The 15,982-nt window shown below is 44.0% G+C and overlaps 2 protein-coding genes across 3 annotated transcripts in view; one reads left to right on the top strand and one right to left on the bottom strand.

The window, feature by feature from the left end:
* The first annotated feature begins 597 nt into the window (after nucleotides 1-597).
* arpc5la (actin related protein 2/3 complex, subunit 5-like, a) lies at nucleotides 598-3,620 on the top strand. 2 transcript variants are annotated; one of them, XM_030779000.1, is made up of 5 exons: nucleotides 598-986; nucleotides 1,371-1,381; nucleotides 2,356-2,426; nucleotides 2,814-2,990; nucleotides 3,395-3,620. In XM_030779000.1, exons 1-5 carry the CDS (start codon nucleotides 847-849, stop codon nucleotides 3,455-3,457), a joined length of 462 nt encoding a protein of 153 aa, XP_030634860.1. In that variant the 5' UTR covers nucleotides 598-846; the 3' UTR covers nucleotides 3,458-3,620. The 2 variants fall into 2 exon arrangements, with proteins under 2 accessions (XP_030634860.1, XP_030634853.1); XM_030778993.1 differs by lacking the exon at nucleotides 1,371-1,381 and having other exon boundaries at nucleotides 2,354-2,426.
* Nucleotides 3,621-7,124: 3,504 nt separating this feature from the next.
* The window catches only part of golga1 (golgin A1), a 13,347-nt gene continuing 4,489 nt past the window's right edge, over nucleotides 7,125-15,982 (bottom strand). The window contains exons 7-24 of the mRNA XM_030783156.1: nucleotides 15,499-15,627; nucleotides 14,981-15,150; nucleotides 14,541-14,652; nucleotides 14,193-14,288; nucleotides 13,457-13,582; nucleotides 13,060-13,155; nucleotides 12,715-12,810; nucleotides 12,424-12,519; nucleotides 11,562-11,714; nucleotides 11,300-11,395; nucleotides 11,109-11,198; nucleotides 10,849-10,951; nucleotides 10,472-10,620; nucleotides 10,105-10,263; nucleotides 9,851-9,910; nucleotides 9,435-9,710; nucleotides 8,872-8,958; nucleotides 7,125-7,966 (exon numbers count right to left, since the gene is read on the bottom strand). Coding sequence (XP_030639016.1) covers nucleotides 7,886-7,966; nucleotides 8,872-8,958; nucleotides 9,435-9,710; nucleotides 9,851-9,910; nucleotides 10,105-10,263; nucleotides 10,472-10,620; nucleotides 10,849-10,951; nucleotides 11,109-11,198; nucleotides 11,300-11,395; nucleotides 11,562-11,714; nucleotides 12,424-12,519; nucleotides 12,715-12,810; nucleotides 13,060-13,155; nucleotides 13,457-13,582; nucleotides 14,193-14,288; nucleotides 14,541-14,652; nucleotides 14,981-15,150; nucleotides 15,499-15,627 — 2,175 coding nt within the window. The 3' untranslated portion in view covers nucleotides 7,125-7,885. The remainder of the gene's footprint in view (nucleotides 7,967-8,871; nucleotides 8,959-9,434; nucleotides 9,711-9,850; nucleotides 9,911-10,104; nucleotides 10,264-10,471; nucleotides 10,621-10,848; nucleotides 10,952-11,108; nucleotides 11,199-11,299; nucleotides 11,396-11,561; nucleotides 11,715-12,423; nucleotides 12,520-12,714; nucleotides 12,811-13,059; nucleotides 13,156-13,456; nucleotides 13,583-14,192; nucleotides 14,289-14,540; nucleotides 14,653-14,980; nucleotides 15,151-15,498; nucleotides 15,628-15,982) is intronic.

Genomic DNA, 15,982 nt, shown 5'->3' with positions numbered 1-15,982 from the left:
CATAATAATTCACGTAGTCTACGATTTTAAAAAATTATAAATTTAAGATTCTGCAATTTCATGACTTTTAGGTCTTGTAATATTTAAATCACCCCAAAGAGGGCAGCAACATGCTGAACATGAAGCCTATTTATCAAGGCTTTGGAAAACGTCGTTTACCCATCCTACATACAGTATGCACACCGCGAAGAAAATGCGACATTTCACATTTCACAGAGACACATTCTCTCTGTGCAGTAGAATTTGGTTTAATACACGTTCAAAGCGATCGGTTTCATAATGGATTCTTTAACGTCTTTACATCCCATTGCCATTCATTCAGCCATGTAAGAAAAACCATATATATCTGGGGTCTTATTTGTTGGTTTCAGCTGCATTGTCGGTAAAATTTGGTTCAGAAGAGGCAAGTATATACTACTTAATGAATACTCCAACACGTTGTTAAAATCAAAGAAAGGTGTTCGGTCTTTTATTTTGAAAGACCTTTGTTTCGATGTTTGCAGTTGGAATTCGTCACCGTTGTTTGGTCTCCATAGCACACTTTTTTTTCTGGTATGTAATTCCGTTTCCGCCACAGTCGGATTTTGTCCGCTCTGTTGGAATGCGTGGAGATGGTTGTACACGCGGAGAGGTAACAGATGCACCTTCTTGGTGTCAAATGACTACATAGCAGGTGTCAATGCCTTTGGGTTTTGACATAGAGGTGGCAGGAAATCAAGGACTGGATCCCACTACAGATCGTTCACCTTCCATGGTTTTCAAAGGGTTTGAGAGACGCTGAATTGAACCACACATTCGAATTACAACTGAGACGATTTTTACACGCTTCTCACGAAGCTGGTACTCATGGCGAATAACACTCTGTCGTCACGGTTTCGGAAGGTTGACATCGACGAATACGACGAGAATAAATTTGTGGATGACCATGAAGAGGCCGCTGAACAACAAGGACCTGACGCCGCAGAGGTGGACAGTTTGATCAGGCAATATCCTTTGACAAGGGAAAGAAAAAAAACTGGTAATGCTTTGACGTCGCCAGGTGTTGATCTAATATTAACGGTACTACAAAATGGCTTTCCACATATGCAGGGGAATGAGCACCTTGAAGACAGTTTCATAGAAAATAGACCCGAGACTGTTAACTAACTGTTTGCGCCTCAATTCAGATCTTGCGAACGAATAAACAACAGTAACTGTCACACAGAATGGTTTACAGTACTTTGCTTGAGACACACAGACACATTTACTGTAAGTAACTTGCTGTATGTCTGTTTATTGATCAATGGTTGATTTGTCGATTCAAACTCTTGTTGTAATCAACCTTAATAGCTGTAGAGTTAGCTTTTATTATAAGTATCAGGGAGATCAAGTTCTGTAACGGGTCCACAAAACTAAGCGCAGTATGCCCCTATTCCAACTAATATTTGCAGTTGTCGTTTTGTTGACAGCTAATGACACATGAGTCTGTTTACTGTTCACAATTGCATTAAACCCCGCAAAGGCATGATGAGAATGCCAGCGTGTTGTTGCTGGTAGAAAGAACTTTGCTCTGTGTAAGGGGAAAAACCCGATTGTAATCAGTGTGAATGTTTACCACATTCCGCAACTTCAATAAATGAGATTTATCCAGTTTGTTCTGAATAGTTACCGGGAACTCTTGAAGGCAATCTTTCACCGAATGTGAAAGAATCTTAAGAAGGTCTGGGTTGATTTCGGTATGCTGACATCTGCGCCTCATTCTCACGCGCTTGACTACTGAATGCAAGCGTAATTAAATCAGCCACCCATGATAAACTGCCCCCAGGGCACTCCCGTAACGTCTTTTCTCGGCTGGTCTGGGCCCGTTAACACATTCTACGTAGATTAGTTGTTCATTTGGGCAGTCGAAGAATTTAACCATCTCCGTTCTTAATTTTGTATAATCTGTTAATCCAGGACGGAATACACAAATTTAAGGAATTCCAAGCGGTATGAGGACTAGGTGTTTTCTGCCCCACCCGATTTGACCAGTCTTTAGATCGATGTGGAAAGAGTAGCCATTTTATGCCTCACTGCTCATAAAAACTTGCATGACTTCTGAGAATCAAAGCCACCGTTGTTATTCCACTTTCTCTGAAGTTCCTTCCGGAGAGAGAAAAAAAAACGCACTGATTACCTGTACGAGAGGTAAACCAGCTCTCTGAACTTTGATACTGTAAAAAAAAAAAGGACGCTCCGCAGTTCTCCGTGCAAATGAACTTGCATAACCCGCTGAATTCCAAAATGTGGGTCAAACCACCAAATCCAAAAAATGCAAGGCAGCTGTCATATCTGTCATATTTCATGTGACGTTTCCTTAACTCATGCAATGTACAGGGGATATGATGTCAGCTTTTCATGTTGCACTGAAAAACCCGCCAATCAACTCCAAAAACCCTGCAGTGAAGGTGAGTTAACCCGGGCATGCTGGAATTTTGATAGACGAACAAATACCTTTTACGAACACCCTCGACAGCAGCTTCCCTTTCCCCTTACAAAAAAATAATAATAAAAAAAAAGATTTGCTTTCACAACGGTGACTCAGACTCCTCTGATACTACTGAGTGTTTGGAATGTGGTTTTGTTTACCGTTGACACCTGTGAGTTCGTGGTAAGCCTCGCACGAGAGCAAACGACTAGCCTACCCATTTATTTTCGCTGGAATCTTTTAACTCTTACCTCTTACATAATCGTTATGCTCTGGTTTCAAGCTCGTTTCAGTCCAAGGAACTGAAATGCGTTTTTTGGTCTTAACGTCTTCTCTCTCTCTCTCTTTCTCTTTCTCTCTCTCACAGGAGCGTGCTCAGGCCATCGTGTTGAGGGTTCTGACATCGTTTAAAAGCACTGACATTGAGCCTGCGGTGAAGTCGTTGGACAGAAACGGCGTGGATCTTCTGATGAAGTACATCTACAGAGGCTTTGAGAAACCCTCAGACAACAGCAGCGCCATCCTCTTACAGTGGCACGAAAAGGTGAGCGTCACTAACACGCATCTGAACCCTGACTCACTCCTCTAGAAAATTCCTATTCCAGAGAGCATTTTGAACCTTAAGAACTAAAATTATTGCTGGAAATGTTTTTTTTTTTTTTTTTTTTTACTCATCTTTCCTCAGAAATTGGACCCACATACAGAAAAAGCCTCCAACGGGTAGAAACAGACCCATCAGGCAGATATTGGCTTTAATAACTTAACATGATGTTGACCTGCTTAACAAATGCATCTCAGTCGCAGAATATGTGCATAGTGGAAGACATTTTGTTGAATGATCTCACCTCTGTCTCCTATAGCGTTCTAACTAAACTGAGCATCTAGGACCCAAAGAATTCTTAAGTCTCCCTCTTTCTCTCTCTCTCTCTCTCTCTCCCTCCCTCCCAGGCTTTTGCCGTGGGGGGCTTAGGATCCATTGTTCGAGTACTCACAGCCAGAAAATCTGTTTGAAAAGAGGAAAAAAAAAAGAGTAGGAAAATACACCAGATGTGTTCATTTTTTTCTACCATGGACCACTTCACTACCAACTGTGTTCACATCAACACACCGATACTGTAAAAGCTGAATTTGTGTGTCAGGGTAGGGTGGGGTGGGGGTTTTGGGGGAGGTGCGCAACGCTGACTTGTGTATTTTAATGAGAAAACGAAAATTGTGAGGGGGAGGTATTGATGTATTAAATGTTAAAAATCTATTGACCATTTACCTCTGGGAAAATTTTTTTAAAAATTGTATGGCACAGGTTCACCCCTCCAAAAACAAACAAACAAAAAAAAGAAACGTTTAATTTTGTTAAGATTGAACTGGTTTGGTGAAGGGACTCTTCACTGTACTCCATGGACGGAACAAGCTGGACTCAAATACTGTGACTGATTTGAAAGTGTGTGCTTTTCCATATAGTCTGCACTATCGTGTGTGTATACACACACTCACACACACACAAACATAGTTCTCATACCCTAGTCACAATCCTTGTTTTTTCTTTTTTTTTTCTTTTCTTTTTTTTGTACAGACAAGCAGACGTTTAATATATAATACTAAGGTGAAGGGTGTTTCTTTTTTTTTTCTTTCTTTCTTAGCGTTGGGTGGGAACAGAGAAAAGGTGGGAGGGTTATTGTGAAGTGCCTGGTGCAATAAAGAAAACTGAAAAATCACGATTGTTTCAGGCTTTTTTGCGGCTCAGCGTTATAGATCGCCGAAGTTTGTACGCTATGCTAACTGGCACCCGTTGAACTCCATAGTTTGCTTCAGACCTTATGCCAGCATCTCGGTCTTCCTCACTGGCACGGTGTGAAAGTTGCACAAACTTAAGAGACGCGGGTTTGGTTAGACGGAACAAATCTTTTTGATTTGGTGGTTCAACCAGAACTGAAAGCAGGAAACAGAGTTTATTTAATCTTGTCACAAAGAAATGCCTTGTCACTCAAATATTTTATGCATACCATGAAACTGACAAACAGTTTGGGTTCTCCAACAACTAGTTTCATGTTACAGCAAAGGAATCTATTAAGGAGAGACGAAACCCAACTGATATAACGTTTGTACCTGGAAATTGTGATTTTAACTGAAGCCATGACAACGAACTTAGATAAAAGTCGCAATAATCAGTGTTTTACCCACAACTATCACAAATTCAAAATTTATAATATAGATGTTTGATTGTTTTCACAAACCAGGAGGATATGATGAAACACTTTTAAGTTTCCAAATATGAGTTTACCTCTCCTTGCCTTTGCCTTAACCTCCTGTACTCTGTTTATCTATGAGTACACGGTGAATAAATTCAGGCTTGGGTCTAAATTAGCTAGAAAAACAAGACACTACTGAAACCACACTATAATGGGATCAAAATTCAGTATGCCTAAAAACACACACACGTACAATAAAAAATTAACTAGAGAAATACATTAGTGCTTGTGGTTTCTAACTTCTGTTCGAACTGAAGGTTGTGTTAAACTTGTGATTTTGTAATTTGCATCAACACAGTTTTCAGAGCAGGGTGTCCATCCGTTAACACAAAAGATAGGAATGTTTTCAAGACCCTGCGTGCACTTCATAGGATGTTTGAGATTTTCAATTACGTAACCCAAAGCCATAAAACATTACTCTAGAGATATAGAACCTGCTGTCAGTTATCCATGAGCAAAGCAACCGCTAATGTTACGCTTCTGTTTTGGGTACTTCATCCATTTACCAAGATCTTCAGAGACCCCTGAATTATCCCTATAAAGTGTAACTGCTGTTTTCTTGTTTCCAAACAATGACATATATATGTATGTAGGTATGAATGTGTATGTGTATATATATATATACAGACACACACACATGTGTGTGTATGTGTGCGTATATATCACTGGGAACAGGATCATTGTGCAGAATTAGTGAAATGCAGCTTTTGGCAAGCTGTCTTTCAGTAAGAAATCCTCCACCTGTCTGTTTCTGGGACCCAATTTCAGCAACTGCTCTCTTTTTTTCCCCCCTAAAGATGTTCTTGACAGTTTTCCTGGCAGTGCGGCAGACATACTAAAACTGCTCTCGAGAGTCAAACAAACTTTCAGACGCGCTTAAAACGACTGTGATCGAAGTCTTACTCACTAAAACAATCTAGATTCTTCTGTTCTGAGTTGTTTTTGGACCCGTTTCCCGAGCGAAATTCCTAGAGGAGGTAGAGTTCAAGCTGTTACGTGACTGCTTAAATGAAAACGTCTAGCTTTGGGTCAGGCCACGGGACTAAAAGCAGTTTTAATTAAAAGAAATGTGTGGTATCTCTCCATATAAATGCTGCATTCGATGTCATAAAGCAGAATGAAAATTCACTTTAAGACAGATTTCTCTACCACTTACTTAACTGACAGATAGCATGTTGTCTTGGTTGCCATATTAGAAAAACAACAATAACAACAAAAAAATGATACTCTCTGTGGCGTTAAACAGGGATCTACTCTTGGCTCATTTTATTCTCTTTGTTCACGACTTCATCAAATTACTTCTGACCACAAATCTGGTTTCTGTCATTTCGCCGACGATACACCTACAGGTTGCATTCCCAAACGGCAACGATGCTAGTCTACTGGAATTCATTCTTCTTTCTTCCCCCATTAAACTTGAATGTCACAAAACTAAGAGGAAAGACGTCCCTAAATTCTGACTCTTGGATGGATCCGACGGGCAAGGAAGTACTAAGCCTGAAAACAAGCGTTGAGAGAGAGAGCAGCGATCTTCTCGGTGCGAAAAATGTGTGTGTGATGCAACTTCCCTCTGGCTTCTTTACCTCCTTTACGCTGCATAATTGTGCGTCTTTCCAGCTCAGTGATTTGCGTTAGCTGGTGCTTGAAGTGGGAGTGGAGTTAAAGATATTAAATTAGCGAACAGGAATGCTGAATGCAATAACACACGACATCGACGTCAATAACGAATCTTCACAGTGGTTTGTTATTTTAGGATGAGAAATACAAATATATCTCCAGCCTACATACTTATATTTCATGATTTAAGGCATCCTGTACATCTGGATTTTTTTTTTTTAAAGAATAGACTCATCATCTCTTACAGCCCGAGCATTTGATACAAGACATGCACATTTCTCCAGTCATCTCAGAAATACTCCCATGATGCATTGCCAGATCTGGACTCCATCTATGTGTTCACGTTCTCTCACTCTCGCTCTCTCTCACACACACACACACACACCCACACACCCACTCCAGTTAAGACCAGAGACCTGTACAGATACATGTTTTAAAATACTGCAGTTACATTAGTGTAAGTACAGTTCAGACAAAATAAAGAAAGACAGAAAAAAAAACAAACTCTTTTACATCCAATGATTTATAAATGTTTCAATTGCTCATGTACAGTTATTCATATATAAATAGTCTCATGGAATGTATGATAATTTACACATACACAAGGCAGGTACAGGTAGGAGATTTCCACCCAGTTGCAGTCATTAAAAAGTCTTCTGCATGATTATCCAGTGAGAGAAAGGAGATGGAAAACCGTCAGTATTCAAACATGCATCTCCGTCAAAGAACATCGTGCACTCCGTCTGGTCGCAGATAAAGAGTGTCCGCTCTCTGATTATGGGGGGGGGGGGCAAACAAAAAAAAAAACTCTTCCTTTCCAGAATTTTCCTTCTTCAACTTGAAGAACAGTGGGATCTGCTATGGGGACAGGAAATAAAACCCTTCTGTTTCAGAACGCAGTGGGATTATTATGTAGGAAACGTAAAATCGAGAGGCAGTCCATTGACAGTCACCGACTTTTATTTTCTCTCTCTCTCTCTCACTCACACACACACACACACACACACACACAAACACACACACATTCAGACAGCAGATAGTGGAGAAGAATTCTGGGAGAAACCTTCTCTGCTTAACAGTGACACACACACACACACACACACACACGTTCACCGCTAAGGAGTCCAAATGTTTCAGAAAACCGTAGAAAAGTTTTTTTGGTGAAACATCTAAATTCTTACTGTGTGTGTGTGTGTGTGTGTGTGTGTGTGTGAGACATGATAACGTGAGGCAATCATTCCCAGAGTGTTAAAATTCATTCTTCCAGTTTTTAGAGAGTGCAAAAACATGGATCTTCAGTTTCTATCCACCAAACGTGAATTCCCCTATCCCTCCATCATTTTTAAAACGCAAAAAAAGAAAAGAGAAGAAAAAAAAAAAAAAGCAGGGTTTCATCGATTCTTGTGCAAACGCGTCGGGCTACGTGGGAATGGCCGAATGAACGGATGGTTTTAAAGCCGCCGATGCGTCTTCTTTCAGAAACCAGTTAGTGTTTCCCTTCTGTGTCTCTCCCCTCACGGACCATGTGTGTTTCAATATGTTCCTCCTCTTTTCTCCTCTTGTCTCTCCTTCTCCCTCAACTCCACTGGGTTGTAGTTCCTGAGATGGAGGGGCGGATGATGCCTTTGGGAGATGGTTTGGATCCGAACCATGACATCTGGAAAAATAAATAAATAAATAAATAAATAAATAAAACAAACAAAACGAAAAAAACAACCAAAACCAGAACCATTAGCTCCAAACACTAAACCTGTAAAAAACAAAAAAAACCCAAAACAAAAACAAAAACAAACCTACATCATTCAACCACATCTCCTCAGCACATCCACCGACTCCATCACACAAGCCCACATGAATGACATATTCGCACGACCGCAACAATCGTAGCAGAAGCTAAGGCGAGTCCTCGAACAGCTTGAATGACAGCTGTGATGCCTAAACTTAGAGACGTCATGTGTAGACCTTACGCACCGTTTCTAACACAAGAGTAAACGAGTAGCACCGGCATCTCCGCTTTGGCCGGTACGTGTTAAGCTGTGCCAGGGCTGGCACCTAAAGCGTCTCCAAAAGACCGAGCGAATGGCCGGCACCGGGAGGTAACCCGGCAGTAACGGCGGGTCTTTGTCTGCTGTGGAGTGGGTCTCTAGGCAGGCAGGTGTAGGCTATAAATACCCGCCTGCTGCTATTCCTGACTCTGCCGCCAAGCAGTTCGCCCGCTTCATTTAGGGCGGAAAGCACAAGAGCTTCTGACCCAATTGTCAGTTTCTCTCCGAGGAGAGAGGCCTAGTTAGAGAGAGAGGGACGCTGAACAAATTGATCGCTCGTAGGTGAGTATTTTAGGAAAGGTGACATTCGAAACAGAACAGGGAGCGTCTGGGAATGAATGACCAGGCAGGGACGAAAAATATACGCACAGGACCAAACGCAGACACGCCCTCTCACACGCACATACACCCCCCCCCCCCCAACCCCACCCCCACGGACACCGACACAGTCCCCCCCCCCCCCCCCCCCCCCCCCCCCCAACACACACACCTAACCAACACATAACACACAACACACCTTGTACTCCAGGGTTTGTTTCAACATGTCCTCTTCCTCGCGTGTGAAATGCAGTAATACCGACACCGCTCGAATCAGTTGGTACGCCTGCAGGGAACAGAAGGATGGAGGGATGAAAAGAGAAGAAGTAGAGCAGAGATTATTTCTCCATCTGCAGGATGCTACCTCTGTCTGTACGGAGAGTAAAAAGGTCAAAAGTAATCAGTCTAAATAAGTCTGAATAAACTGAAAATCCTCTTCCATCAGAGCGGGTCCCTGACGACAGTAAAAACTCAACTGATGCGTGTGGCAACTCTGCGTTTTGAGAGGTGATGCAACTTATGACTCTTCCGTGAGCTATTTCCAAACAAGCGCTGAGGCAGGGAACTCAGACGCAGTGTGTGACATCACACTGACGTACTCAGACAATGGATATTACATCACACTGACATACTCAGGCGTGGGAGGTGACATCACACTGACGTACTAAGACACAGGATGTGACATCATACTGATGTACTCAGACAAAGCATGTGTCATCGCAACGACGCACTGGGACACAGGACGTGACATCACACGCTCACCTCGGCCTCTCTGGACGACATAAATTTGAGCACGACGTGTTTCAGGTACTCGAAGTTGATCTCGCGTGTGTCCGTGAGGTCAGAGCTGTTGGTGACGGTGGTGTTGGAGGATATGGGGCCTTGGTTGGAGCTTTGCGCGACGCTTGGGGCGGGAGCCGGAGCTGGAACAGGGGCCGACGCCTCGGTGCCGGGCCGGTCGTTCTGTCTGTCGTGCCTGTCTCCTCTTCCGTCCTGAGGTTTCTCCTTCCCCTCCGACTCCAGCTCTGGTTTTAGTTTCTAGTAAAAGGACCATTCAATGTTTTAATATTTGGCAAAGCAGTGTTAGTTTAAAATACTAATGCTGAATGCATGAGACAAGCTCTTTTCAACAGATACACAGACACAGACACACAGACACACACACACAGAGTTCTCACCAGTTCTTTCTGTAAGGTTCTCTTCAGCTCTGCCAGTCTCTGCTGTAACTGTTTTATCGTCTAAAAAAAAAGAAAAGAAGAGAAAAGAAAAAAAAAAAGCATTGAGTTTGAAGAACAGAACGAACCAGTGGATTTTTTTTTTACCGTTCATATTTCTCTAGACTCTTCACAGTGGAGTTGCTGTTTAAATCGCAAAAACCCAGCCAAAAAAAACAACAACAACAACAAAAAAAACGCCTGGCTTGTCACACCACCTTGTTCTTTTCACTCAGCTGCTGTTCCAGGTCCTTGTTGACCTTCTGGAGGTGGTCCAGATCTCCCACAGTTACCGTCCCGTTCTGCTCACCGTCACACGTGTCCGTACCGTTCAGCTGTCCCGTCAGGCTTTCCACCTCGACCTCCAGGTCTGACACCTGACCCCCCGCACACAAACACATACCGTTACATATCCCACGGCCAAATATGGAGATGTGACATCACAGAGACAGCTGTGCTACAGAGAGAGTTCATTAGAGTATGTCTACACATATTTACGGTGACATTATATATCATCCTGTAGTTTGGGTATAAAGATTATGAATCACTTATCATTAGACACAGGACACACACACACACACACACCCGTGATTGACAGGAGTCGAGTTGTCGCGTCTGTGCGATGACCTCCTGTCTGAGGTCATTTTTCTCTCTCTCTCTCTCCTCAGCCTCCGCACGCAAGTTCTCAAGCTCCGCCTGCAGTGACGACAGACTAGATCGCTCTGCCTGCAAATCTACAACACACACACACACACACACACACACACAAGTGATCGATGGGTAACTTGGTCACATGAATCAACATTTCTTTTTCTGAACATCTCATGATTTCCCATATCAGTCAATTCCGTTGCTTTCAGTATTAAAGCCAGGCATTTCACACACACTCAGAGACAGTAAGATATACTCCTATAGTTTCAGTATGAAGCATGGGTAAATGACCTGTCACTCTGAGCTTGTACCTTCTCTTAGGCTTTGGAGCTCCTTGTCTTTTAAGCCAAGCTGTTCTGAAAGTTGACTCACTTCCTGCTCAGCCTTCTGAAGACTGCCTGTGATTTCAGTAACCTATCAGGGACCAGCAATGAACATTTCCACCAATCAGACGCTTCGTCAGTCTTAGTCACCAGCAGTCAGATACAGAGGTGTGGACATGCTTTTCATCTTATAATTAGATAAAATAAAAGAGAGATTACAAATTCAAAACCCGAGCGTGGAGACATACCTGCTGCTGAAGCTCTTCTCTTTGTTTCCTGGTTTCTTCAAGGGCTTTAGCAATTTCCACACTCACCGTCTGTCTGCTAGTCAACTCCGTCTGACGCAGACACACACATGTAAACATCAGCATTCAAGGCAATGAGTGAGTCTGTCAAACCCCAAAATCAACAGAGAAAGCCGGGAGCAACCTGTTCTTACTTTGGCCTGCTGCAACTCCTCCGTCACTTTCTCCAAAGTGCTTTCAATCTCTGCTTTACTCTTAAGTAATGAAGATTTCTCTTCTTCTAGCAAGCGCTACAGAGAGAAAGAGAGAGAGAGAGACAGAAAAATTGGTTTTGGGGAGAAGAAGAAAAAAAGACAGATGGATTTATGGATTTGCAAAAAAAAAAAAAAAAAAAATCAACACACAGCAGTGTAAGACATCACACAAACACACAGAGACAGACAGCTTCACACTCACAATGCTGTCCTGATGAGAATTCTTCTCTGTCTCTCTCTGTGCCTGTAGAGTTAAAAGCTGTTCCTCTAGCTGAGCCGTTTTCTCTAGTCCTCTTTGTCTCTGTGTGGCGACCTGCTGCTGCAGCCGCTCCCTCTCCTCACCCCACTCTGCCTGCTACAGGACCACAGGACACGGGCACACACACACGCACGCACACACGCACGCACGCACACACACACACACACACACACACACACACACGCACACACACATATATATACATACACACGCACACATACAGACACACACACACGCACGCACACATATACATACACACACACGCACATATATACATACACACACGCGCACGCACGCACACACACACGCACACACATATATACATACACACACACACACGCACACGCACACATATACACACACACACACACACACACACATATACATGCACACACACACACATATACATACACGCACGTGCGCACACATACACACACATGCGCGCGCACACACACACACACACACACGCCCGCTCAAGTTCAGTCACCTGATAGGCCCACAGCATATCGTTTACATAGGGAGCTTTGGTAAAGCAGCGGAGATGGTTTCAAAAGCAAAGCTACAGCAACACAATGATTGAGTTTTTGCGAAACACAATCGTCCTGAATGTTCAATTCAATAACGGAGCCCGAAACATATTTATATTCATTCACGTGTTTAAACCGACTTTCAGCGTCTTTAGTGCTTTTCAGTGCCAGAGAACTGATGGATTTCAGGGGAAGCGTCCTTCCGGCAGTTTCCTGGAGACGTTACACATGTTCTCATCGTACAGGGACGGAGACATAGTATATTAGTGATGTCGTACCAGTTTTTCTGTTTGTGCTTCACTCTCTGTTAGCTGCTCTTCTGAACTCTTCAGTTTCTCGTTGAGGTTAGCCAGCCTCTGCTCCAACTCTGTTATCTAACACACACACACACACACACACATACAAAACGGGGATCAAACGTGAGAAATGCACACTCGTGCGGTGCAATGTTGACGCAAGCTTTGTTTGCCGTCTTTCAAGAGCGCAAAGAACCTTGAAAAGGTCTGTTTCGTCGTCCGAGTTCACGCGGCTCTGCGCGTTAGGAACGCGGTGGCGGTACGTGACCTTACCTGCGAGTCGGTCCTCTCTCTGTAAGCTTTGGACGATTCGTCTTTGTGTCTCAGCAGCGTTTGAAGTTCAGCGACGTTAGTGTTGAGTTTGGAGATCTGAAAGCGTACGGTCAGAGAGCAATGCGTTACACACACACCTGTAGATCTGATCGGTTTTGTATCACAACATCAGAGAAAGGCAGAGGTTGCAGTAAAGCAGGTTTTTAACAGTGTTTAACCTGTATTGTTTTCATAGCTGGGCGGCAAACGCGTGAAAAGTGGACATGACTCTACGGCTAAGCCTTCTGGATAGTCTGGACTGTTGTGGGTGAGAGAGAGAGAGTGTGTGTGTGTGTGTAGTTTTACCTGAGCCTCCAGTGAGTTTGTCGTGGTGCTGTGATTGGTCCGTTCTTCAAGAAGCTCTCCCCGTACCTCTTCTAATCTCTGTTCCAAAGAGGACTTCTACACACACACACATGCACACACACACACACACGCATAGACACACACCGAAAATAAACTTTGCTGAAATTGTGGCGTTAAGTGAAGTCCGACTTAATACTATAAATATGAATTTGTGTGTTTGTGTGTGTGTATCTGTGGGTGTGTGCTAGTGTACGTGTGTATATAGGTGTGTGTGTGTGTGTGTGTACGTGAGTACGTGTGCGCGGTTGTGTGTGTGTATCTATGTCTGTGTGTGTGTGTGTGCGTGTATCTATGTCTGTGTGTATGTGTGCGTGTGTGTGTGCATGCGTGCACCCACCTCCTTCAGCAGTTCCTGGAGGTGCTCGTCCTGAGACAGGTCGCTTTGCAGACGTCTCTCCAGGGAGGTGGCTTTCTCCTGGAGGTCGGCCAGGAGACGCTCCCTCTCCTCCTCTGTCACTGCAGCCTACGCACGCAACACACAACACTCAGCCTTTTATCCAAACACACTGTCAAACAGACCCGACGCTGCCGCACTCCTCACACCAGGGGAATGTGACACCGTTTGCACCAAGGCTGCAAATATTTTCTTTCCCTCAAATGTCATGGCTCTATTTAAGACGCTTTGTTTTTCTTCTACATATTTAAGAGAGAACTAGAGCCTGTGTGATACAGTGTCAGCCAGATTTGGGATGAAGATGGTAGAGAGGGTTTTTTTTTTTTTTTGTAATACGGTGCACGAGAGACTTGAGATAGAGATAGAGATAGAGAGGGAGAGAGAGAGAAAGAGAGGGAGATAGAGAGAGAGGGAGAGGGAGGGGGGTAAAGGGGGGGGCAGAGAGAGAGACAGGGAGAGAGAGAGAGAGAGAGCTAGAGATAGAGAGAGACAGAGAGAGAGGGGGGGAAGAGAGGGAGAGAGAGAGAGAGAGAGAGAGAGACAGGGAGAGAGAGAGGGAGAGAGAGAGGGAGCTAGAGATAGAGATAGAGAGAGAGAGAGAGGGGGAAGAGAGGGAGAGAGAGAGGGGGAAGAGAGGGAGAGAGAGACACACAGAGAGAGGGGGCTGTGTTGGACCGACCTTGCTCTTAAACTGCTCGTGCTGCAGTTTGAGTTCTTCATGCTGGGCCTGTAGTGATTCCAGAGACTTCTCCAAACTTAACGCAGAGCTCTGTGCCTAATTGATCACACACACACACACACACACCCCATTTATATGAACATTCCTAACCTAACATCTGGTGAATGCTTGAAATAATTCAATGGGACCCGGAAGGTGACAGAAAGTCCATTTAGGGTCATTCATCCATGTAATATATGAACATAGGCTTTGCACTATTTCTATTCTCAGGTTTCAGCGGTGTGAAGCAAGAAACTGTGTCTAGGGGAAATGAGCATTTTTTTTTTTTTTAAAGTAAAAGTCTCTGACCTTCTGGAAGTCCTCAGACACCTGCAGGATGAGCTCTTGCAGTTCTTTTTCTTTCCTCTCCATCTCACAGATCCTTTTCTCTGACTCCTCTCTCACACTAACCAGTTCATCTCTACAGGAGAGACAGAGAGAGAGAGACAGAGAGAGACGCACTCAGACTCATACGAGCATCTCAAATGCCTCTTGGTTTGTTTGTTGCTGTTTTTTTTCCCCCACTTTCGCATTGTTGTATTTGAAACAACGGGAGAGGTCAAGTATAACTGAGCGGACCCCAAAAGAATAAAAAGCGATCGCCTCTCTGTCACACCACTCTGGCGTTCCATAACAATTTTCGCCCACGTAGCCGAAAAATTTCTGACGATAAAACAAATTCCATTCCCCTTATTTTTTTTTTAATCAAAGATTCTTGACTGAATAGCAGCTTCTGATGTCGCTGTTACCTCTCGGCCTGTAGCTGGGCGTTGAGCCTGCAGGTTTCCTCGTGCTCCTCCTCCAGCTCAGAGAGCTTGTCCTTGCCCTGGGCCGACTCCTGCCTGGCTCTCTGGAGCTCCTCCGCCTTCTGTTTGAGCTCCTTCTCTCGCTGACTCAGCTGCTCCTCCCGTCTCAGGAGCTACGGAACCGACGGAACGCGACAGATCAGGCGGCTGACTGTGTTAGCATTACCTGCACGCAAAAGGCCTGGTTCTACGAGAGAACTGATCGATGGCCGCGTGAAAAGCTATCTACGGCAACGTTTTCTGTCAAAGAGGATGAGGAGTTTGTGCTTTTGCATAAAAATATACACGTGACAAAAACACCGAGCAAAATGAAAGAAGAAATCCGAAAGGACCTCCTGTGACTGACCTTAGCCGACAGTGTGTTCTGCCTGCTTGATTAGTGTATATGCGTTGGCGTCGCTCTAGCACGCGGCATGTGTCTGACCTGGTTGTTTACTATGCTGTAATAACGGGGCTCTGACCATGTGTTTGACTTTGGCAAGCTCCTGCTGCTGGAAGCCCTCCAGCTCGTCCAGGTCATCTCTCTTCTGAAACAGGCTTAGGCTCTGTTCCGTCATATCCTCCAACCGTGCTGCCAGAGCTGCCTTCTCCTGAGGCACAGACAGACAAGACAGAGAAAAAGACAGAGAGAAAGGCAGAGAGAGAGACAGACAGACAGAAAGTGAGTGAGTGAGTTAGTGAGAGAGAGAGAGAGAGAGAGATGAACGACAGATGGGGGGAGGCAGGGAGTGAGAGAGGGAGAGAAAGAGAGATGGACAGACAGAGAGAGAGAGAGAGAGAAAGACAGAAAAAGAGAGGGATGGTGATGATAGGAATAGAGTTGATGAGAGAAAGAGTCGAAAAAAGAACCGGAAATGAAACTACATGCTGCTATACTGATGACAAAGTCAAAAAAAAACCCCAAAAACAACAACCTGTGTTATCTTTCAAATGAATCTACCCACA

The sequence above is a fragment of the Chanos chanos genome, chromosome 1 (assembly GCF_902362185.1).
Source record: "Chanos chanos chromosome 1, fChaCha1.1, whole genome shotgun sequence".
In the NCBI taxonomy this organism is placed as follows: Eukaryota; Metazoa; Chordata; class Actinopteri; order Gonorynchiformes; family Chanidae; genus Chanos; species Chanos chanos.
Note: the sequence above shows the minus strand (reverse complement) of the source record. Positions and strands in the feature narration are given on the sequence as shown.